Source organism: Python bivittatus, unplaced genomic scaffold (genome assembly GCF_059951505.1).
Source record: "Python bivittatus isolate LINGU-HERP-01145 unplaced genomic scaffold, Pbiv_v1 ctg000310_np1212, whole genome shotgun sequence".
In the NCBI taxonomy this organism is placed as follows: domain Eukaryota; kingdom Metazoa; phylum Chordata; class Lepidosauria; order Squamata; family Pythonidae; genus Python; species Python bivittatus.
In genome coordinates, this window is record NW_028277054.1 from 7,980,790 (window position 1) to 8,003,781 (window position 22,992).

At 40.7% G+C, this 22,992-nt stretch overlaps 1 protein-coding gene across 3 annotated transcripts; it reads left to right on the top strand.

Moving 5' to 3' along the window:
* The first annotated feature begins 507 nt into the window (after positions 1 to 507).
* On the top strand, positions 508 to 22,244 carry LOC103058029 (IgGFc-binding protein-like). Of its 3 annotated transcripts, none has more exons than XM_025176235.2 (11): positions 508 to 631; positions 5,153 to 5,209; positions 6,113 to 7,357; positions 10,308 to 10,933; positions 12,060 to 12,627; positions 13,834 to 14,429; positions 15,375 to 15,939; positions 16,570 to 16,769; positions 18,048 to 18,428; positions 19,497 to 19,779; positions 21,779 to 22,244. In XM_025176235.2, the coding sequence occupies exons 2-10, from the start codon at positions 5,155 to 5,157 to the stop codon at positions 19,773 to 19,775; spliced, it is 4,515 nt and encodes a 1,504-aa protein (XP_025032003.2). In that variant the 5' UTR covers positions 508 to 631; positions 5,153 to 5,154; the 3' UTR covers positions 19,776 to 19,779; positions 21,779 to 22,244. The 3 variants fall into 3 exon arrangements, with proteins under 3 accessions (XP_025032003.2, XP_007443211.3, XP_087996138.1); XM_088140012.1 differs by lacking the exon at positions 21,779 to 22,244 and adding an exon at positions 1,802 to 1,841 and having other exon boundaries at positions 587 to 631; positions 19,497 to 21,772; XM_007443149.4 differs by lacking the exon at positions 21,779 to 22,244 and having other exon boundaries at positions 19,497 to 21,772.
* The last annotated feature ends 748 nt before the right edge of the window (positions 22,245 to 22,992 follow it).

The window sequence follows — 22,992 nt, forward strand, 5'->3', positions numbered from 1 at the left end:
ATATATACTGGGGTTTTGGCCCTTTAAGGCTTAGGGTCCAGTGACTCACTGTATTAAGAAATATAGCAAAATGATTGATTGGATTCTCTCCTCAAACTCCATCCAAATTCATTGGGTGCTGTTTCTACCACAGTTCATGGTAAGACAAATCCTGCACAGGGCTTTTACAAGAGCTAGCTGTATTGCAGTAAAACCCACAAAGTGTCTTTAAGCACTTCTAAGATTCATCATTTACTAAAGTCAGATGCTGAGAAGTGCTCATGACTGAATGGAATTCACCTGCAGGCACTTGAGCCTCACAGCAGACACCACCCCTTTTCAAAATGGTTAGATAGGTTCGTTGTTGTTCGAGTTAGATGGCTGAATCAATCAACCCCCCATATGAAGTATGATCTGATCTCTTTTGTTTTTCTCCTCCCCTACCAGGAACTGCAACCCTTTGGGTCTCTATTTGTCTGGCAGTAACCCTAGTGGTTGTTTCGCTTTTGACCTTGTGGGTGTTTCCCAGTCACTTCTGTGAACGCTGGTCCCTATAAAAGAGGAAACAGCCGCACAGAGAAAGGGGGTGAGCATGAGCAGTGTTCCTCCTCCTCCTTCAGCAAACCCAAAGAAGTCTCCTAAATTGTGGAAGGTAAGAGTTGCTGCTGAATTTTGTACTGTGCATTTTTATTCTCCATCATGCAATTAGTAGCTGGTATCTGCCAGAAGTGGGATATCTGCCTCGTACCTGTGGCATAAGTGTGCAACTCTTTCTAAGCCAAGAGACCCATGTCTAGTTTATGAATGAAATACTACACCCTCCAAAACAGTGGGGAGTAGGATCAAAATTAGACTTGATTTTATTTCACTGAGATTCAGTTTAAGTTGATGAATTTCATTGGTTATGGACTAAAAATGATAATCCATAATCATTGAATATAAAAAAGATGGATTTTCAAGTTTTGCATCGTTGGTTAAAAATATGTGAAAGGAAAAGCTCCTGATAAATAGAAGGAGGTGGGACAAAGGTTGGGATACAAAGATAGAAAATGGTCAGTCGGTTGGTTCCAACAACAGAGAGGTCAGAAGAGTTTGGAGACCGAGACTGCATAAGGGTGTGTAAAGCAATACAGTTACCACATATATATTTGGGTAAATACATTTGGCAGGAATTCTCTGTAATTCAGGGACATAGCAAGGTTGAAGTGGACGCTGGGGAAGTAGAGATGGGACCCTTGTGGCTTCTTCTTCTCCTTTCCCTGGTACCTTTGCCACTGAAGAACTTCCACAAAGACCTGGACATCTGCAGCAATTGGAGGTTTGATCACAATGAGGAATGGTGGTTGTGACTAGAGATGTAAAATTTTTGGAAATTTTGAAGCCATGAGAAAAAAACGTGTTTTTCCCTGATTTTTTTCCGGAAAAAATAGAAATTTTGGAAAAATTGAAAAAAAATCCAGTGTGGAGTAGTTTTACAAATTGCATGAAATGCAGTGTATATCAAAGTATTATGCTTGCAATAAAACAGGTAACCACCCCCCCTTTCCCTCAAAAGCAAGAAAAAAAGCAAGAAACCATCAACATAAAAAATAATCAGATTTGCCCCCTAGCACCAACAGCCAATAACGTTAAGGTCCACCTCAATATTTAAGCTCCATAGAAGGTCTACCCTTTGAGTGGTGCTTTAAAAAAAAAAGAAACAGAAGACACAACATATACATGCAGTTTATTCTATCTCATTTTCTGATCTACTGCTATCATTTTCTGCTTCTTCTTCCTCTTCCTCTTTGTCATTGTTCTCATGGACTTCTCAAAACTTTAGGTTTGCACGGATTGAAACAAGCTTTTCTACCCATTCACAGGTCAGTTTGTTTCTTGATTTGGTATGAATATTAGCAAACACAGACCAGATTCTTTTACATGCAGCAGAAGATGCAGGAATCTGCAGTCAGCGAGATGCGAGAGGTGTGGGAGATTGTGTGGTGCAGAGACCTGGCCACCATGTTGCAGGAGGGATCTGTTTTGCAGAATCCCAGAATGCATTCCTGGCCCAAATCCCTGAAGATGTTCTATATTCTGCAACCTTTGAAAGTACTTTTCCAACATCAAGTCCGAAGTGCGCAGCTTGTTTTGTCATCCAGTCAAACGCAGCAGCTGTTTTCTCCTCACTCACACCGCTGCCTTTGAATCTTGGATCCAGTAGATTTGCAGCAGCATGTATTGGAGGGCAACAGAATTCTTCCCGTTTCTCAATAAAATCTTTCACTTTACTTTTTGCAGCAGTAGTAAGCGGAGATGCACTTAGGTTTTCAAAAACAGATGTTTTTATCATAGCCATGTGGTTAGGAATTTCTGACAAAAGTGCCGTGTCTGATTCAGATGAACGGATTGCTGAAAAAATTGGTGTTAAAATCTGTAGGGAGTTCTGCAGCTGAACCCAAAACATGTCCTCATCAAGCACAGTGTTCCTAATATTTCTGGGAATTTTAAGATCCTCAATTATTACTGTTGCTTGAAGAGCTTCTTTGTTTTTTAGTAAACTTTCAAAGGAGATCACCACTCCACCCCAACGTGTTTTACTACAGAGTTTCAGTGTCACTATTTTTTCTTCTTGCTTCTTCTTGAAGACTGCAGTGACAACATGAGTAGCTTTTACATATTTGATAACTTCTTTAGCTCTTCTATAAATCCTTTGAAGGGTGTCCAGTTTCATGAAGTCACTAAGAAGTAAGTTTAGTCCATGAGATGCACATCCTATTGCAGTAATATGTGGATACTTGTCCATTATGATTTCCCACGCAGCTTCCATATTACTTGCATTGTCAGTCGGCAAAGCAAAGACTTTACCACTCTCAATTTTCTCTAAAACTGCACATATTTCACTGCTGATATACTCTGCAGTATGTCTGTTCTCTCCAGTTTCAATGCTTCTATAAAAGACTGGTTGAGGTGTTGTTATCACAAAGTTGATGATTCCTTCTCCCCGAACATTTGTCCATCCATCTGTAAGTACTGCAAGACATAGTGCTTCACTGATTTTTCCTTGTACAGATTCCATCACACACTCACATTCTGACTCCAAAAGAGGTTTGCTCAAGGAATGTCTGCTTGGCAAATGATATGATGGTCGTAATAATTTAAAAGCTTCCGGCCAATATGCATTTTCAGTTATTGACAATGCTGATCCAGACGCATATATTGCTCTTGCAAGGGCATGATCAATTTTCTCCTGATTTTCAGGTGTCATTTTATCTATAAATGAAGGTATGGTGCATTTTTGCGAGGCAGTGGTTTTCAGCACTTCTTCACTTGAAGATGCTGCTGGTGAAGAAACACTTGGTAATGATCCAGAAGCAGCAGAAACAGTGTTTCTGGAACTAGAACGCTGGAAGGAAAAGCTACTTGCACTTTCCTTCCGGTCCTCATCATTTAATTCCATAAAGTGTTTTTTAATGTCTTTAGGGCACCTCTGGCATGCAAGAATGTGTTTTGTCATCCTTGTAGCATTTGGAAAAGAATATTTCTTCTCACAATATTTGCGAATTGCAGCTTTGCTCTCAGCAGAAAGTGCAGTGTGGAAATGTTTCCAAACTCTAGATGTTGGTCTCACCATTTTAGGCGGAAAAGAAAAACCAGTTTACTGACCAGACTATAGGTAAACATTGTGCTGTGATGGTGGAGAACATTAATAGGTATCATTTAAGGGTCACAAAAGAGAAACTAATTTGTCAGACAAATTCACCCTCTCACCTGTCAGTTAAGGCCTGAGAGGAGGACAGAAACCATCATCTCCTGTACACCAGCAATTAGTCACCTGTAGGAGGTCCGAGGTACACCAGGAAACTAAACTGGAGGCTTTTCCATGCAGTGCCCCCTCGTGGCACAAATGCATATTTCTCCTGTTTGAGAACTGCATTGAGAAGTCCAGTGTTATTTGAATTCTATTCCAGGATTTGCTTGTCTTCAGCTGAGAGAACTTGCAATAATTGAAGACTTTACAAAAAGTCTCAGCAATCTTTCCTTAAGGTCTTCATGTTATATAGTTCGAATACCATGTCATAGATATATTATTTATCGTTGGAAAAGAATATATTCCACACACTTTTTTTCCCAATTTTTCTGAAAAAAAAAACAGCTTTGGAAAAAAACAGAAAAAAACCTGTTTTTTCCCCACTTTTTCTGGCTTTTTTCTAGGCCTTCCCATCTCTAGTTGTGACATCCCTGTGAAAGCTCTACCCCTTATGCCAGTGTTGTCCAAACTTGGCCACTTTAAGATGAGTGGACTTCAACTCCCAGAATTCCCCAGCCAGCATGGCTGGCTGGGGAATTCTGGGAGTTGAAGTCCACACATCTTAAAATTCCCAAGGTTGAGAAACACTGGTTTAGAGTCTCAGCATGTCTTAATCCAGGCCTGACTGAGCTTCATTTTTCAACAATACTTAACCCACGATTTTTTTTTTTCAGAGAGAAATTGCTTTCTGAAGAATAAACGAGTATTTCTTTCTTGCATCTTGTCAAACAGGTTTCATTAGCAACAGAAAACCTGAGAAGGAAAAAAAAAAAAAGCATAGCCAAACAGAAAAAGAAAGAAAAAAGAATCTATTTTCAGCTATACACAAATATCACACCCAATACAAGTCTCCTTAAACAGACGTAATGGTTACTTTCAATTGCTTAAGGAAATAGGTTCTCTGCCACTGGATATTGAGTGAGACATCTTTGTGGCGTTCTATGCAGGATCCTGTGCAAGTAGAGAATTTTGTTTTGTTTACTTGTTTGGGGATGATGATGATGATGATGGTGATGATTTTTGTAAGGGTATAGCAAAAATTGCATATTTCTTCCTAAACGGGATGGAAAGAACTTGAGATTTGAAAAAAACCCTATTTACTGCCCATGGAGGAAAGTGAAACCGATAGCTGCCTTGGGCCCCAGAACTGGTGCTAAATTTTGAGCTGCGTGGGTTTTTGGGGAGGGGGGAAAGGAGGAACCAAACTAACGAGAAAATGGGAAATGCTAGCCCTGCTGATCGATGCCTGATGAAAGCCACAGGATCTGGCGTTTCATCAGGAAATCTCTCTACCATTCAATGATAGCATTTACGTCCTATTTAATATTTCTTCTTATATTCCTATTTAATATTTCTTCTTATATTCCCTTCTATGTCCTGCAGCTATGGGACGGCTGCTGCTGCTGCTCCTCCTTTCAGCTGGTTTAATGCTACCAAGTGGTGAGTAAACCCCAACCCTTTTCTAAAAATGGAGGAAGCTTATTCCCAAATCCTAGACTGGTCTGTCTGTCTGTCTGTCTGTCTGTCTGTCTGTCTATCTGTCTGTCTATCTATCTATCTATCTATCTATCTATCTATCTATCTATCTATCTATCTATCTATCTATCCATCCATCTATCTATCTATCATCTCTCTCTCTCATCTCTCTCTCTGTATCTCTATCATCTCTCATCTCTCTCTCTGTATCTCTATCGTCTCTCGTCTATCTATCTATCTATCTATCTATCTATCTATCTATCTATCATCTCTCTCTCTCTCATCTCTCTCTGTATCTCTATCATCTCTCATCTATCTGTCTGTCTATATTTTCTATCTATCCTCTCTCTTTCTCTCTCTCTCCCTCTCTCTCTCTATCACACAGCCCTACTCAGGAGAGCCAATGTGACATTGTGCTGAGGATGACGGACTAGGACTGGGGAGATCCAGATTTTAAATGAACCACAATTGGCAAGACTTACCCAACCTACAAAAGCCCATTTTAAGATGTTGGACTAGGACTGGAGAGGTCCTAAAAAGTCATTGGGTGATTTTGGGCATCTCTCTCTCTCTCAGCCCAAACTCCCTCAGAGTTGTTGTTGTGGGAAAAATTATGTGCTGCCTTGAGGTCCTGGAGGGAAGGTGTGTGAGAAATGTAAGGGATAATAAAATAAATTAAACCTGCAGACTTCTTATCTCTTCAATAGTGATAAGGGAAGTAAAAAAATCATTGGTGCCTTCCAGTTTGGCCCATGGCCGTTCCCAAAACATGTTCTTTTTTTCCCCTCTTCTACTTTCTTCTTTGTTTGGGTGTTTTATTGTTCTTTCCTGAACTCAGTTTTTCATGCCTTTCCATTTTTCTGCCAGGCCAAGGGTTATCAAGCTCCCAGGGAAAGCAATTCATCACTGCTTTCATGGAAAATTTTGAGACCAACAGGCCTTCTGAAACGAGCTTGAAGCTGTTTCTTGTCGGCCACGGTAATGCCACCACGGTTACTGTGACAATGACCAGGTCCTCCTCCCGCAAAATCTACTCAGTCGCAGAAGATGAAACGGTGTCTGTGGATCTCCCAGTGAATTCAGAAGTGAAAGGCAGTGGCATTTTTGCACGTTCCATCGTGATTCAGGCTGAGTTTGACATTTCGGTGGTCTTATTTAGCCGTAAATTGTATTCTGTTGCAAGCATGACAGTCTACCCAGTCCATGAGCTTGGCACTACCTATTATGTGATCACACCTCCTGGCACCAAATTGCCAAGCTACCAGAAAGAATTGGCAGTCATAGCTTGGCAGAGTTCTACCAAAGTCACCATTGAACTGAAAGGCAAAGTCATCTTCAACGGAGAGTCGTATGCGGCAGGGAGTACCCTCACAGTGTACCTTGGAGCTTTCCAAGTTCTTCAATTGCAAAGCCCCGATGACTTGTCTGGCACCAGGGTTCAGTCCTCGGCCCCTGTGGCAGTCTTGAGTGGCCATGTCTGCGTGCAGAGAAATTATTACTGCGACCATGTTGCTGAGCAACTGTTGCCAGTCTCCAAATGGGGCATGACCTTCATCGTTCCTCCTGTGCCTCTGCAGACTGATTTGGATGTTATATATGTGGTGGCTTCTCAAAACACACGTCTTGTTTATCAGTCAGGGCAAAACAAAGGCTTTCAAGATATGGTGGCTGGAGAAATCACCCAGTTGTCGCTCCAGTCCCCTCACGCGTTTTACATTTCTGCCGATGCTGGAATCCAGGTTCTTCTGTTTTTCACTGGTGTCAGAATAAGGGACATAGGGTATGATCCATTTCTCATCAACATCCCTGATGTCACCAGTTATGGTCTGGCCTACCGAATTGATGGTCTCATCAAGTTTGACAACTATATCCTTATCATAGCAAAAAGCTCTGAGAATGAAATCATTGCCTGGGATAAGTCTGTTGTAGGAGGCATTCGATGGCAAGAGGTCCCTGGCTCAGAGTATTCCTGGGGAGAATACCTCTGGAAAGTGGATAACAATGAACAGTCAGTTTTCCTTGAGAATCGCCAAGCTCCGTTTGGCATTTTGGCCTTTGGAAACAAGAATTATGAAGGCTACGGCTTCGCTCCATCACCTTTCGGCACATTTGGTAACTAGTTGTGCTTTATGTAGAATCAGCACTGTGACCCATGTTCTAGCATTCTCTCATAGTTACTCCTCTTGAGCTGCACCCTAGAAAAGTTTCTCACAAGATTGCTAATACTGTGTCAATGATTTGCCCACTAATTTCCCCCACGTTTTCTCCCTGTGCATTTGCATTTTATTTCTTGTTTTAGCTTCTTTTAATCTTGTCAGAGGTTGAATGGGCTACTGTTGCTCTTTCTGTCTCTCTCAGCTATTCAACAGCCACCCTGTTCTTCCTGATCTGGAAAAAGCCCCGTAGAGGATATTTCTTTTTAATTTTTTAAAAAACGATTATTTATTACATTGACAAATGTAACAGAAAAAGACATGAAAAGCAAGATGTAAATAAAGAAGGGGTTTATGAGCACTGTAACATTGACCTCCCCCACAAAAAAATGGAATGACATCAATCATAAATCTATTTATTAAAATACTGTATATCAGGCTGAAGTTGAAATCAGCATTAACATAAATCAAACTTAGAAGTCTTCCCTTTGGATTAAATTGAAACATGAGGACCCAGGGAGGCTGCAGACTGCTGAAGAGAAAATGGGATATATCTATGGTATTTTGCAGGGGTATCACAGGGTGGGGTCAGAAAAATCAAGATGGCAGTCATAATTTATGAAGTCATAAGCAATTGAAGCTCCACCGCCATGTTGACTTTTTTTTACCATACCCTGCGGTACTTGTTACATCAGATGTACAAGTAGTCCTCAACTTATGACCATTTGTTTAACTACTGTTCAAAGTTACAATGGTGCTGAAAAAAGTGACTTATGGCTGGTCCTCACACCATTGCACCATCCCTACGGTTGCAAATGAGTGATCACCATTTGCAACCTTCCTAGGGGGCTTTCGACAAGCAAAATCAAGGGGGGAAGCCGGATTCACTTAAGAACCATGGCAAAAAAGGTCGTAAAATCAGGTGCAACTCACTTAACAACTACATTGCTTAGCGATGGAAGTTCCAGTCCCAATTGTGGTCATAAGTTGAGGGCTACCTGTATGAAAGGAGCCCATACATCGTCCATAAAAAAATCAGCAAAAGTTCTCCTTTGGGAAACAGAAACTTTCCATCTAAATGAACTTTTTTTTTCTTTTAAATATAGTGCTGCAGGTAGCATTCTTTGAATTTCAGAGATTTTAGGGTTGCTAAAAGAGATGGAAAGAGATAGTCTGGGTGGGGAAGCTATGCCTGATCAGTTAGTGCTTGGATGGGAGACCACCAGGACATTCCATGGTTGTAGGCTAGACTGAGAACTTTAAAAAAAACCTTAAAAAACATCCTGGGGAAAGGTAAAGACTTTTGTCTTATTGCTTCAAAAACTATGCAGATGGGTCCATGAAGTGACAAGAAGTTCACCTTTTTATACAGGGAGCAAAACCGAGCTGAATAGTTGTAATCTGGCATGTTTTGCTCAGGTGAATCTCAGTGTGAGACCTTTTTCTTGACTATTTATGTATCTCTGCTGAAAAAGTGACAGGGACAGCAGATCTTCTGGCAGGAAAACACAACCAACTCAACAACTTTGAAATCATTTCCTGAAACTCAAATACAGCGTTCAATGCATACAAGCCCATATCTCAAGCTATACCACATCACGCTGAAAACGTATTTACTTATTAAACGCACACGCACACACGGCCATGCCTTCAGAATGAATGATTTCATAGCAAAAAACAGACGGCTACAGTCTTTACTGGTGTCATCAGTTTACTTTTCAGCCCTCGCTTCGCCAAGATCGTAGCCTGGTTCCTTAATCCTGTCTCAAGGCTGGACAATTCTCCCTTAATCTGACAGAATAAGAATGGTTTGGGGGAGTATGTGACTTTACAGTGCGTTGGATAGGTGGAGTTGGATCATACTCGTGGCAGGCCTAGGATTTTGCGTCTTTTCCATTTAATGAGTGGGAAGTTTTCTTTCTTTGATATTTGTTCAGTGGCACTAAGTTTGTTTTAGCCTCACGCTACTATGGTTTCTAAGCATTCCCCATCTCAAAATTAGCAGGAAAGCAATCGTCTGTACAGATTGAGAGGGATCCAAGGCTCTGAATGGAATGGAATGGAATGGCAGGCGGAGTCTTGAGACTCTAAGTTGCCCTCTCTGGTTCAGAAAAGTTTTGAGAGCTGATTTGTTCATGTATTCATGTATTCATGAAATTATATGATGCCCATCTCTGCACTGAAACTCTGGGTGATGAACAAAATCAAAATATATCCAATCCATTCAGCCAGTGTTTCCCAACTTCAACAATTTTAAGACGTGTGGACTTCAACTCCCAGAATTCCTCAGTCAGCATGATGTTGAGAACACTGCATTAAGCCAAGAAAATGCGCGCGCACACACACCACACCACCACCAAGTGGAGGGCCAATTTGAATCTCAGTTCCTCAATATTGCATGTATCCATGCCAAAGCTCCAATAACTTAACATCCTGGCCCCATGCCTGGAGGAAGAGCCAGGTCTCTACCACCTTCTGAAACATCAGTAGAGTTGGGGCCATCCAGTTCTCTGGAGGGAGGCTATTCCATACAGCAACACCATAACAGAGTTGCAGCTTATGTGGACATCGAAGCAGTCAATTGCAAATGCATGTTATGTATATAGGGAATCCCCGGGTTAAGAACGTCTGTGTTACAGATGACCCATAGTTAAGAACAGAGCCCACTGTAGCAAAATTTGAGTTAAATACACAATGGTTTGAGTTCATTACCCAATACTACTAATGTAATAGTATATAATACTATTTCGGCTTACATACAAATTTGACTTACGGACAGACCTTGGGAACAGAACTCTTTCTTAAACTGGGGACTACCTGTATGTGTTTCTCTTCCTAAGGAAAGTCATCTTGTTAGACCTAACGGTGCTGGGATTCCCCCTGCCTCTTTTGATCATTCTTTCACTTAGCTCCAGTTCCAGTTCCGGTTCCTGTCCAGCTGACCTGCCCTGAGAACAGCCACTACGTATCCTGTGGAAATGCCTGTCCAGCAACGTGTTCCGACCGAACTGCTCCATCCCGATGCAAAAATACCTGTGCCGAAGTCTGCCTCTGTGATCAAGACTATCTCTTCAGTGGAGAGAAATGTGTCCCCAAAGAGAGCTGCAACTGCACTTACGAAGGTGTGACCTACAGAGCAGAGGAGGAGTTTTGGGCAGATGAAAACTGCCAGTCCCGTTGCAAGTGTGATAACAAATTAGGCAAAACGGTGTGCGTGAAGTCTTCTTGCAAGGGCAAGACAAAATGCATTGTGATCAATGGTATTCGGGGTTGTCACACCACTAGCTACAGTACCTGCATTGCATCTGGGGACCCACATTACCTTACATTTGATGGAACTAAATATGATTTTATGGGAAGCTGTGTTTATCAGATGGTGGGCGTCTGCTCGAAGAACCCAGCCCTCACCCCATTTTCAGTCACAGTGGAGAATGACAACCGAGGCAGTAAGGCTGTGTCCTTTACCAAAGTGGTGACTTTGGAGGTCTATAACATGACCATCAGCCTGAGCAAAAATACCCGGCATCGGATTGAGGTACAGGGGTTGAACCTTGGAGAACAAAGGGGGAGGCTTAAATTTGGTACTGGGGACCAGTTAAAATACTCTGCAAAGCACCTCCAGTCTGTGGCATGCAATTTTCATTTTTCCTATCTAAAGAGAAGTTGGGTTATTTGGAGAGTAAAGCTCAAGAGAGTGCTTTACATCTGCTTGGGAAAATGGAGATAAATATTACCAAAGGTGTGGACTGTTGCTATTTCTATAGGGGAAAAAGTTGAATCTTCCAAATCAGGGTTCCTCAACCTTGGCAACTTTAAGAAGGGTGGACTTCGACTCCCAGAATTCCCCAGCCAGCCTCCAAATCATTCACTGAAGTTCTTCTGTTGTAGAAGGTACTTCTGTAAGCCACACCCAATCCTGGTTGTTCTTCATTCTGTAACAAGAGATTCACTTAAAACTGATTTACAAGGCCATATTTTATGCAGAATACGTTATCTGTTTCTTTGATGACTCCAGATGAAAGGGAGAGGGAAGAATCTCAAGTGCCAGTGAAACAGTTTATACATGGCCAAATTAAAAGTTTACCGGCACTTGAGATTCATCCTTCTTTTTTTAAATTTTTACATCAGTGCCTGCCCTTCTCTTTCCATGCTCTCTGGATATTGGTCCCAGAAGGCAGCTATAATGGAGTCAGTCCTACAGGTAGTCTGCACGCATGCCACAGGAATGTCCTGATGCCAGGCTTGGGCTAATGAAGAGCACAATAAGCAGTTAGCAAAATCCTACAAACACTCAGCAAAATATCAGTGCGTTATCTTGGTTGGACAGATTAATTTCTGACAGCATCATATGATAAGGAATCTCCTTTTCTATCATGGTAGAGCAAAGGTGAGCCAAACCTAGAGGGCAATTCATAAATTCTGCCTGGGTTCCACTCCTAATATAAAGACATTTCCCTTATAGCATCTTAAAGCATCTTTTTGACTCATCCAACTGTCATTGTACCAGTATAACAGTAATGAGGATAGGGTTTATATCACTTAGCAGTGGCTGGGTGATGCCATGAAGGCACTGTAAGTCACTGGTGGGGAAATGGCTTACATCGTCTTAGGACATTTTCTGAATTTGCTAAAACCCCTGGATGGCGTTTTTTGTTTTTTAGGTCAATGGAGTTTTGGTGGATTTACCCTTTTCTCATGGAAATAAACTGAGTGTCTATCAGAGTGGGGTCCACGGCTTCATCAGAACAGATTTTGATCTGAGAGTCAGTTTTGACTGGTACAGCTATGCCAGGGTCATTCTTCCCAGTACGTATGCCAATTCTGTCTGTGGGCTCTGTGGCAATGCCAACCAGAATCCCCATGATGACTTTGACATGCCGGATGGAAGTCAAGCCAGGGATATCATTCAATTTGCAAACAGCTGGAAGGTGAGGAATGTCCCTGGATGTGCTGAAGGATGCATCAGTAACTGCCTGAAATGCAGTGAGGCTGAGAAACAAACCTACCAAGCTGAACGTTACTGTGGGATCCTCACCAAAAGCGATGGACCGTTCGTGCAATGTCATGATGGTGGTGTTGACTCAGCACCTTTCTTTGAAGATTGTATCTTTGATACCTGCATATACAAGGGCCAGCCAGATGTTCTTTGTGGAGCCATCAGTGCTTATGCAACAATCTGCCAAGCTCAAGACATCCAAGTTGGGCAGTGGCGATCAGACTCCTTTTGCAGTATGTGTCATTTTATGAATTTTTGTGACAGTGATTTCTGTCTCATTAAATCAAATGTGAAATGTCAAATGTGAATATGACATTCTGCTCATGCATACTGTAGTATGATGTTCCATTTCTTATTATTGCAGAGCATGAACGCAGAATAATGGGTATAAGTTACAGGAAGATAGTGTCCAACTGAATTGATTCTATAATCTAGAAAGACATCTGAAATCTATGAGACTTCACTAATATTGATTCCATGCTCCTTTCCATTAAGTCTCAATTTTTGGGAGTTACAAATATCAAAGTGGAATAATTGACACTTTTTAAAACACACTGTTGCTTGAACATAAAGCAGTTATTTTGTCATTTAGATTTTTCATTATACTGGGATTTATTTAATAACCAAAACTTTGGAGAACTTTATCTTCGTTTCTCCACAGTCGTCTCTCTCATGTTAAAACTTGATAAATGGAAATAGCTGGTTATTTGTATATTTTAATGATTGAATTGAATCGCCGAATCATTTTATCCATAGCCAAAGGCTAAAATATCTGAAGAAAGAGCATACTTAATTTTTTGATGCTATGCAAAGAAGGCATAGGAAACATCCTCTGAGAAAGACGCTTCCTCTAGAATTAGCAATAAAGAGAAAGGCTTTTTCTTAGACGTTCCCAGCTGATCACATCTTTATCCCATTTGTATTGTTCCAGACACTTAAGGCTTCAACAGATGAGACAGGAAATGCTATTCTAAGTCTTATTTGAAATAAGCAACATGTATGTCTGAGCAAACATTAGGATGTGATGGAGAAATGGTAATTTCTTATCTAAATAGGATAGGGAGAGACGTTCTCTTCATTTACAAGATGAATAAAGAGATCCCTAAGCATAGAAAGGGTAGTGGGGCAGTAATGCTTGTTCTGCACATGGATTAGAAGGATTGGGTAGACATTTCTATATGCATAAGTACAAATAGAAATATTACATGACCCCCACACATAATAGATGTTTCAGAATTAATGGAAGCTCATATAGGTCCATGCACAAGATCTGTGTGAAGGGCTGGGGAGCCACCTATTAGTGATAGGCCCCAAAATATATGGAAATCCCTGTACCTGGGCAATCTATTGATGGGCCAAAATTAATATCTTTTCAGGGTTCCAAAATTCCATACTTGAAATGTATTGTGACAACCTATCTCATTGCTCTACTCTTCCAGGTCTTTCCTGTCCACCTCATTCCCACTATGAACTCTGTGGAAATGGCTGCCCTTCTACCTGTCACAATCTTGCCAGTGCCAAGTTTTGTGATGCTCCCTGTACGGAAGGGTGTTTCTGTGACTCTGGATTCCTCCTCAGTGGGGATACGTGTGTCCCTGTTGCTGAGTGTGGCTGTGAGCACGAGGGCAGATACTACAAGAAGGGAGTAGAGTTCTATCCTACAAGCTCCTGTCAGGAGAAGTGTCATTGTGTGGACTTTGGTGCTGTTGAATGCCACCAGTTTTCCTGTGGGGATTATGAGGAATGCAGGGTGGAGAATGGCATCCAGGGCTGTTACCCTGTTGGTTATGGAACAGTGATAGCATCTGGTGGAATCCATTACATTACCTTTGATGGGCAAACTTTTGATTTTGCTGGCTCCAGCACTTACATCTTAACTCAAGTAACCAACAGAGATGATCAGCAAGTAAAGTTTTCTGTGTCGGTAGAAAATGAGAAGGTGATTAATGGATCTTTAATTGTAATAAAGGCAGTTGTTGTCTACATAAATGGATATACTATTGTCCTGGAGAGGGGAATGACATGGCAAGTTAAGGTAAGTGCCTTATCTTATTAGCATATTATAATATCTCTTTGTGAGTGACTATGTGAAAAATAACATGTGAGCAACAATTATGATTTCTCTGTAATAAATACCGTTGGTTTAATAATTTTTTAAAGTTTAGTTTATATACTTTCCTTCTTGTTCCTTAAAGAAGCAAGTAGCGTTCAATGGATTTACTAGCCATGCTTTGGAGAACGTTGGCCATATATCAGACCATGAAGAAAATGATCCTTTCCAGATCCAAGAGTTTATGCTATGCGTTTTTCTCTTTGTGCTGCAATAGATGCTGATAAGATGTTTCAGTAGGGTTTGGGAGAGAATAACCTGATTCATACATTACACCAAAGCATGGCTTGCTACATTTTTCTGGGTTCATGTAACATTAACCATAAATGATGGTTTAGAAACTACAATGGCTGAGCTTACACCTTACACAAAGCTAGTCAAATCATCTGATGGCTTAAAGTTATGTGTGAACCTAACAACTACAGCACAGTCTCTTAGTAAGAGTAATTTACAGATTGTATTAAATGTTTCACTTTTGTGCTTTGAGAATGATACATTGCTGCTCTCATTTGTTGTGTATTTATATCCGGATTCTCTACAAGGGCATCTGGAGGAAGGATCAAGGGATGGGAAGAAATTATGAAACAAGTGGAGTGCCATTGGGATACAGGTTCCTCCCATTTGTATGCGTGCCATGTTGTTGCATGCACGTATGAAAGGGTGGAGCTTGGCATGTGACAGCATGCCTCTCATTTTGTCATTTGGATGAAAACGTTGGCTTTGGTGAAAAGCCTCTGTCTTCACTGATTGAGTTCCATTCCTATGTCACCTTCTGTTCTATTAATTTCCAGAGGAATTTATGTTAGCCTGCTGTGTATCTGTGAAATAATGGCAAACAATTCATTATTTATTCTTGTTGCCTTGTCTAAGGTGGAAGATGAGTTTTACAACTTACCATTTAGTAGAGATGATGGAAAACTTCAGATCAGCCAAGAAGGGAATAATATTATTGTCCAGTCATCTGAAGGATTCAAAGTCCTTTATGATACTTTCAACTATGTCCAAGTTTCTGTCCCCAGCACCTACCAGGAGCATACCTCTGGACTTGGTGGCAACTTCAACAGTAATCCTGAAGATGATTTCATGCTGCCCAATGGCACTCTCGCCCAAAGTGTGGGTGAGTTTGGAATCTCATGGGAAGTCCCCACAGCTGGGCTCATTTGCTCTGAGAACTGTGTGGAGGAACTTCCTGCTTATGATCAAGCCCAAACATCACAGTATGAAGATGACAGGTACTGTGGACTCATCACATTGGAGTCAGGCCCATTCAAAGACTGTCATTCATTTGTGAGTTCTGCAGAGTTCTTTCACAACTGTCTGTATGACATGCAAGTCTTTGGAGAGGGATCTCTCTGTCAAAATCTTCAAGCTTACACAGCTAAATGTCAAGCAGCTGGAGCTGAAATTGATGACTGGAGAACAGCTGCCTCTTGTCGTAAGTTTATAAAGTCGGCTCTCTTGTCTACTTCCATCAGAGGAAATCATACAAATAATTTGAGCTATGACTGAATTATTTTGGGTTGCAATGCTGTGGTGGCAGGAGAAACAAACTTGGCAGATTGTCTCTTATAGGTACTCTAAAGAAACTGGCAGTGCTATTGGAATAGATTCTTCATATCTAAATAGTCTCTCTGGTGGATAATCCCCAACTGTTCAAAATTATCTTTCTTGCTGAGTTTTTCTTGCAAGAGATTCCCCTTCTCCTTCTCTGGAGTCCTAGATAGAGTTTAGCCCAACTGTACATTCTTCTAAGGTCAGATTATAGAAAGGGTGAGAACAGTAGCGTTAATTGTAGAATATATCTCCAGATCCATTTCCAAATGTTATGTGGCGTTTCTTTTGATAAGTCCATTTCAGATTTATTCTGATGTTGGTTTCTTGCATCTGCATTTGCAATTATTATATGAGAAAAAGCTCCACTGGATGCAGTGAAACTGGGTAATCTGTTATGATAGAGGAAAACCACCTTCCACATTGCTAACACTTTGTCCTGTCTATATTTTTACTTGGTGGGGTAAGGAAAATATTTGGCAAACTTTTTTTACCCCTCCTTTTGCCTCTTCAGCTCTCTTCTGTCCAGCTAATAGCCACTATGAGATGTGCACTACAGCTTGTGATTTCAGCTGTGCTAGTTTCTACACTACATTCCAGTGTACTAGGAAGTGCTTTGAAGGTTGCCAGTGCAATGATGGCTACATGTTTGATGGGAATACATGTGTACCTCTGGAAAAGTGCGGCTGTTCACATAATGGACTCTACTTCAAGGTAAGCTATGGCAGTGTTCCTCAACCTTGGCAACTTTAAGAGGTGTGGACTTCAGCTCCCAGAATTCCCTAGCCAGCCATGCTGGCTAGGGAATTCTGGGAGCTGAGGTCCATACCTCTTAAAGTTGCCAAGGTTGAGGAAGACTGAGCTAGGGCACCCCAGTTAATTGATTGACTATGTGCCATCAAGTTCTTTTTGACTCCTAGTCACTACGTAGATAGATTTTCTCCATGATGATCTATCCCTAACCTGGTCTTTCTGGTCTTCCAACAATACCCCAGTTAAGGGTCTGTTTAATTTTCTTCCAGGAAAGTAGCTTATAGAGGAATTGTCCATGGTATTTTATGATGTAAAGCTACTTGATGTACTAACAGTTTCAGTTCATTGAACTGACATTTCAATCGCTTGGAAAAAAAACCATGCTGTTTATTCATTTAATTTCAACATGTGGACAGAGAGTCCTGTCCATTTCGTGCAAAGATATGTCAATTGTTCATCTCTTGAGATTTATATTAAGTGGAGAGGCGTGGCCTTCTCTGGATGACATAAAATGAAATTTTGTCTGACTGTTGAACCAAACAAGGTGATGTTATGCTAAGGAGCTTCTGCTAATGAATGGATTGGTTTGGGCAGGTAACTGTCAATTCTACTTTAGATGTTATAAATGATATAGAAACTTCTATAATAGAACTGTATCTTAGAATTGAAAATCAATATACCATCTTAGCTCCTTAAGCATGTAATAGTATCATTTCATGAATTCAAAAGAGATATTTTAGAGATCTAGATGGTTAACAGCAGCATGTCTGGAAGCCTGAAATGAAGATGGAGGAAAGGCAGAGGTGGGAGTGTCCCCAGTCTAAAAAGGGGGTTTCCAGATTGTGTTTCTTTCATTATATATATAGATCTCCTTTTTTGGATTTTGAAAACATATTGTTCATATCTTGAACACATATAAGCTGTTCCAAGAGCAAGTTCAGAAGGAGTGGCTGTTATGTTGACCACCCAGGAAAACACCACCCAGGATAAATGCCATGTAAAAATAGAGAAATTCTACTTTTGTAAATAGCATTTACAAAAATGGGGGTGGGGGAGGTCATGTAAAACCTTGTACATGGGGATGTGATAGGATGTAACATCCATATCTCTCTATTCTGAGAGTTTAAGGAAAGATAGACTGCATACACTATCCTGATAGAAGGCATAGCAGTGTGTAAATATAATAACTTTTCCTTGTGACTTATAATATCTTCTTCAACGGGTGGGTTATCTCAATAGGCTGGAGACAGTATCTTTTCAACCAACTGCACAGAGAAATGCACTTGTCACGCCCCAGGTCAGCTCACCTGTGAGGAAACAGCGTGCCAGAGTGAAGAGATCTGCGTTCTCCGAAATGGTGTGCGTGGCTGTGAGCGCAGAGAAGGCCGGTGCAAAATTTCCCCAGAAGCCCAGCTCATTTCTTTTGATGGAACCTCAGCAAAGTACCTCTGTGGTGGGGTTTATGACGTGGCATCTATGTGCGATGACAGAGACCTCTCCTGGTTCAGGGTATCTGTGAACATCGGAAAGGACTGTGAAGATAATCCATCAGTGGGCAAGGCTGTTCATGTTTTCTTTGGAGAGGCCACCATTACTCTGAAAAACAACAACCAGATATGGGTAAGTGAGGAGGCCAGAGGAGCAGCAAGGAGCTCTTTGATCGATCAATAAAATTCACCAGGCATCCTTGAAAGCTACTTTCTTTCTCCCCCTTCATCACCATGTTGCCAATTAGCTGAAATTGGCTCCATTTTGGTGTTTCTGATGTTTATGTGGCCTTCTCTTCCTTTGATTTATTTTGTGATTTCTCCCAACAACCCCAAAACAAACATTAGAAAAAAAAATCTGCATTCATGATCAACACTGTGCATAATTTTGTATGCAAATTTCCCACTCTTCCAATACTTCTTTGAAAAATATAATTACCCCTACTATGTACTCATTTCTACAGGCATTTTTCCCCCCAATATACTTTTCCTTGTATGAATTTCGGGTGAAGAATAATGGATTTGAGCAGAAGCAATGTTGCTGTCATTCACAGTAACAGCCTCAAATTGTATTTCATTCCCATTGAAATTCAAGATCAGTTTATTTGGATCCCTTCCCTATCCTCAGATCACTTTAAATTTTTGTTAGCTTACAAGAGGAGGACAATCATAGCTGATCTTGAATCCCATTTGGGGAATCCTAGAACTCCTACCACAGTTGCCAAGAATCAGCAGTATTTTCTGTTTGCATGTGTGTGTGTGCACACATGGCGGGAAATAAACAAAAATTGTAGAGCAAGTCCTAAATAAAGCTTAATATATATATATATTTTTTTTACAAAACCCCCCAAACTCAGGAAAAACAAAATCTGACCTCCATCCATGTATGTATGTGATGTGCCCTGCCCATTTCTCATGACTACTTGCCTTGTCTCCCTTGAAAATATTAAATTCTGTCTTGGCTGCCAAAATATTCTAAACCCCAGATTACTCACTCCAGGAAATAACCATATGCCACTGTATACTGACCAACAAAAACTTCTCCTTCTAATGTAAAGTTGGGCAGCTTCTGATGAATTCCATGTCAGCAGGCAGATTTTTTACCCTAGATCACTCAGCATGGACTTGAAATGTTATATTCCTGATGGGTTCCTGGGCTTGCTCAGAATAGCTTCTGATGTCCCAATATTTTGTTTTCTAGGTAAATGGGCGGTCAGTAAAACTTCTGCACAAAGTCTCCAAAGCTGTAACTATAAGCAAGGATCAGGATGGGATTGTGATTGACCGGATTCCTGATCTGCAAATTCATTTTCATTCTGATGGTGAGGTGACAGTGAAAGTCAAAGATATTCCTCCACAAAAGTTGTGTGGACCCTGTGGGAACTTCAATGGAGACCCCACAGATGACCTGAAATTGCCAAGTGGGAAATCTGAGAACATTGTTGAAGCTCTCCATTCTTGGAGGGCCAAGGACTTTTAAAGTGGTAAGGTATAATTCAGGCAGCAACCTTGGCAGATCTTTTAAAAAGTTAAGCAGGACTGGACTTGCATGGAGACTACCAGGAAATCTAGGATTATAGGCTAGGCTAGGAGTTCAAAAAATGTATCAGAGGAAGACGACAGCAAACCACTTTTGTAGCACGGCCAACTGGTGCTGACTCAAGGGAGTCTTTACCTTTTATTCTTTCTAATAAAATTACTGAAGGCCATGCAGTTTGAAAATCTCATTAAACTTTCTGCTTTAACTGATGGCCACATATGATATTATTTATGCATTTTTAAAAATGTGTTCTTAGGTGGCCACTGTTGAAGGAAAAGTAGCAGTATTCACTCTCAATCTAGATAACTACCTTGCATTGTTTTTGTACTAAATTCTACCTTCACAACTGCTAAAAAGTCCCTTTCTGGGTAAAGGGCAACTTTGGAAAGATATGTATCAGGGAACTGGGGAAATGATAAAGCAAAATTGACCAGGGTTGAAAGCAGGTTGGGGGAAAAATCATGAAAAAATGTTACGTGCAATTTGCTTCTAAATTTATATGAAATGAAATACAGCCTTGGCTCCTGAGTTAGTTGAAGGTCAGGTTGGAAAGAGTTGGAGATCTTCTTTTTCCCAGTTCTGCATGGCAGAAGATTCAGTTGAGTAATCAGCTGCCTTCCTTGGTCACACAAATATAATGAATGTATGTGACATTTGCCAGTTCCCTAGTCAAATTTAAGTTTGCTGCATCTGCTACAGTGAGTTAAAGAAGCCATTTCTTAATTAAGTTTCCTAGCAGAGCAAAACCTGTTTTTATTTTGTACTGTCTTGCTTAATGAACCTGGAATTAACAGCAATTCAGCCAACAATTAAAAGTACTAATCAAATTAAGTGCTGGTTGCCACTTGATGAATAATGTACAATAATTATAAGTTGAATAATCATGCAGCACAAAGTTATTAATATGATTAAATCGGTTTTCAGCTTTTGTTTCTATGAAATTGCTGCAACTTAGCATATTAGTGTCTACTTCTTAACTTTTTCTGCACTTTTGACCTATTGCAGACAGACAGACAGACAGACAGATAACGTTTGTACCAAGTGAGGAAGCCAAACTGGAAAACCAGAATGTACAAGTTCTTTAGGACTCAAAAACCAGTTGCTTCTTTGGGGGTTCCCTTGTTGAATGTCTTCTCCAATGAGTTTCAGTTCACTGCTGCTCATCGATGCATTAAAGAAGGATCATTGCTTCTAAATAGGGCCGTCGCCACTGAAGGAAAACTTAGCTGGTTGTGAGCTGTGATTGATTTACTTGATTAAAGTGGGGCAAATTGATGCTCAACCCAAATTTGCATATGAATGATTCAAAAGAAAAAAAATGATTATTTTTTTAGATGATGCACCCATCACCATAGACCAGCCTCCCCTAACACAACAAAATCTAGATATTTTGGCTTATGTCTTTCTTCATTCTTGATTGGCCATGCTGGCTTGTAGGGCAATCTCCAGCTGAGTTCCAAAATCTATATACATTTCCATGAGCGTATTGGGTTTTTTTTAAAGTAATCCCAATGTAATCTAATGAACACCAATAAATGTCCACTTACTACTTATGCCTTGCAGCAATTGTATGAATGATTCCTACTGAATTTTATTGATTGGCTTATTGATGTTTTTGAATTGAAACTGCAATTTTGCAAATAGCCTTGAAACCATTTGAGAAAGGATGGCATATGGACACTTGCTTCTTTCCTTTTCTAATGCAATTTAATATCCTAGCCATCAAAGATGAATTTCTTGATGTGCGCCTGTCTACCACCTTAGACCATAACGTGCAGAATGCAGCAGCCTACTCACGAAGGCTGAGAGCTGCCAGTGCCATATAATTCCAGTATACTGTACCAGTCACTGGGTTGGTTGCCCAAAGGCTTTTGAATACAGATCAAAGTGCTGGTTTTAACCTGTCAAGCTCTTAATGCCTTGGTGCCTACGTCTCTCTGCAGGGCCACCTGCTTCATGGAGAACCAACCTGTTCAGTGTGTTCAGCCCAGAGGAGCATGTAACTCCACCCCAATGAGATCTGAGGAGAGGGGGCAAGAACACATTGCTTTCCCAGTTATATCCCTCTCCTGCCGAACACCATGCCTAGGGAGATCTGGATGGCACCCTCCATTGCATTTTCTGGAGGACAGTCCAGACAAAGCTCTTCTGTAGTAGAATGTTTGCTTTGCAATAGTTCTGGAAATGCTCAGATGGCAGGGTTTGCTTTTGTTGTTGGGGTGGTGGTGGTATGTCCCATATTTTATGGATTTTATATGTTGTAAACTGCTGGGGATGTGTATAAAGTTGGCAGTGTATAAGTACCACAAAATGAATGAATGAATGATGCCAAACGTAGACAAGAGACTCATTTTTTAAACAATACAGTATCTGCTGCAGGCTATAGGAACAGTGGTCCCATAAAATAGTAACTGAGCAACTTCTGGCTTTCATAGTTTATTGTCTTCTTTGGGAGTGCTTATCTTTGTATGCTGGGATTATAGGATCTGAGACTCCTCGGATGATGCCTAGCTACAATTCCTTTATCATTGACTATACTAGCTAAGGCTTTTGGGAACTGTCATTCAACTATATTTAGGCAGTCACCCCTATCATAAAATATTCTAGCTAATGAAAAGACACAAATGAGCAGGCTCAAATTATATCTTGGACACTTTACGTCTTCTCCTAACTCTCTTGGGAAGTCTGTAATGCTGGAAAAGCTAGAAAGAAAGAGAAGATGACGACTAACAGTATGGGCAGAGTTGGAAGACCTGAAGGGGACAGATCATCCTGCAGAAGGTAGTCACTAAGAGTTGGCACTGACTGGATGGCACATAATCAGAATGAAAATGGCAGCAGTGGAGCTGATGACTTGATCACATGACCCATCATTTTTGAAACGGCCTAGCCTGACCCATCTAACTGGATATCATGAAGTAGGAGAGTAAATCTCCAAACAGAAAAATGGGGTTTGAAGGTGTATGAAGTTGTGTGTGTTTTGGGGGGGGGGATTTGGGGAGAGAGTTGATCAGTTTTATTTAATTAATTAATTTAATTTATTGGATTTCTCCCCCCGCCCATCTCCCCCACAATAGGGGACTCTGGGCGACTTACAGGAAACATTAAAACTATAAATATATCTAAAACACATCATACATCCAAAATTTAAAACAAT

Coding starts and splice junctions, on each gene's coding strand:
- LOC103058029 (XM_025176235.2), top strand. CDS start 5,155: ATGGGACGGCTGCTGCTGCTGCTCCTCCTTTCAGCTGGTTTAATGCTA. Junction 7,358..10,307: donor ATCACCTTTCGGCACATTTG/GTAACTAGTTGT, acceptor TCTTTCACTTAG/CTCCAGTTCCAGTTCCGGTT. Junction 16,770..18,047: donor ATAATGGACTCTACTTCAAG/GTAAGCTATGGC, acceptor TTATCTCAATAG/GCTGGAGACAGTATCTTTTC.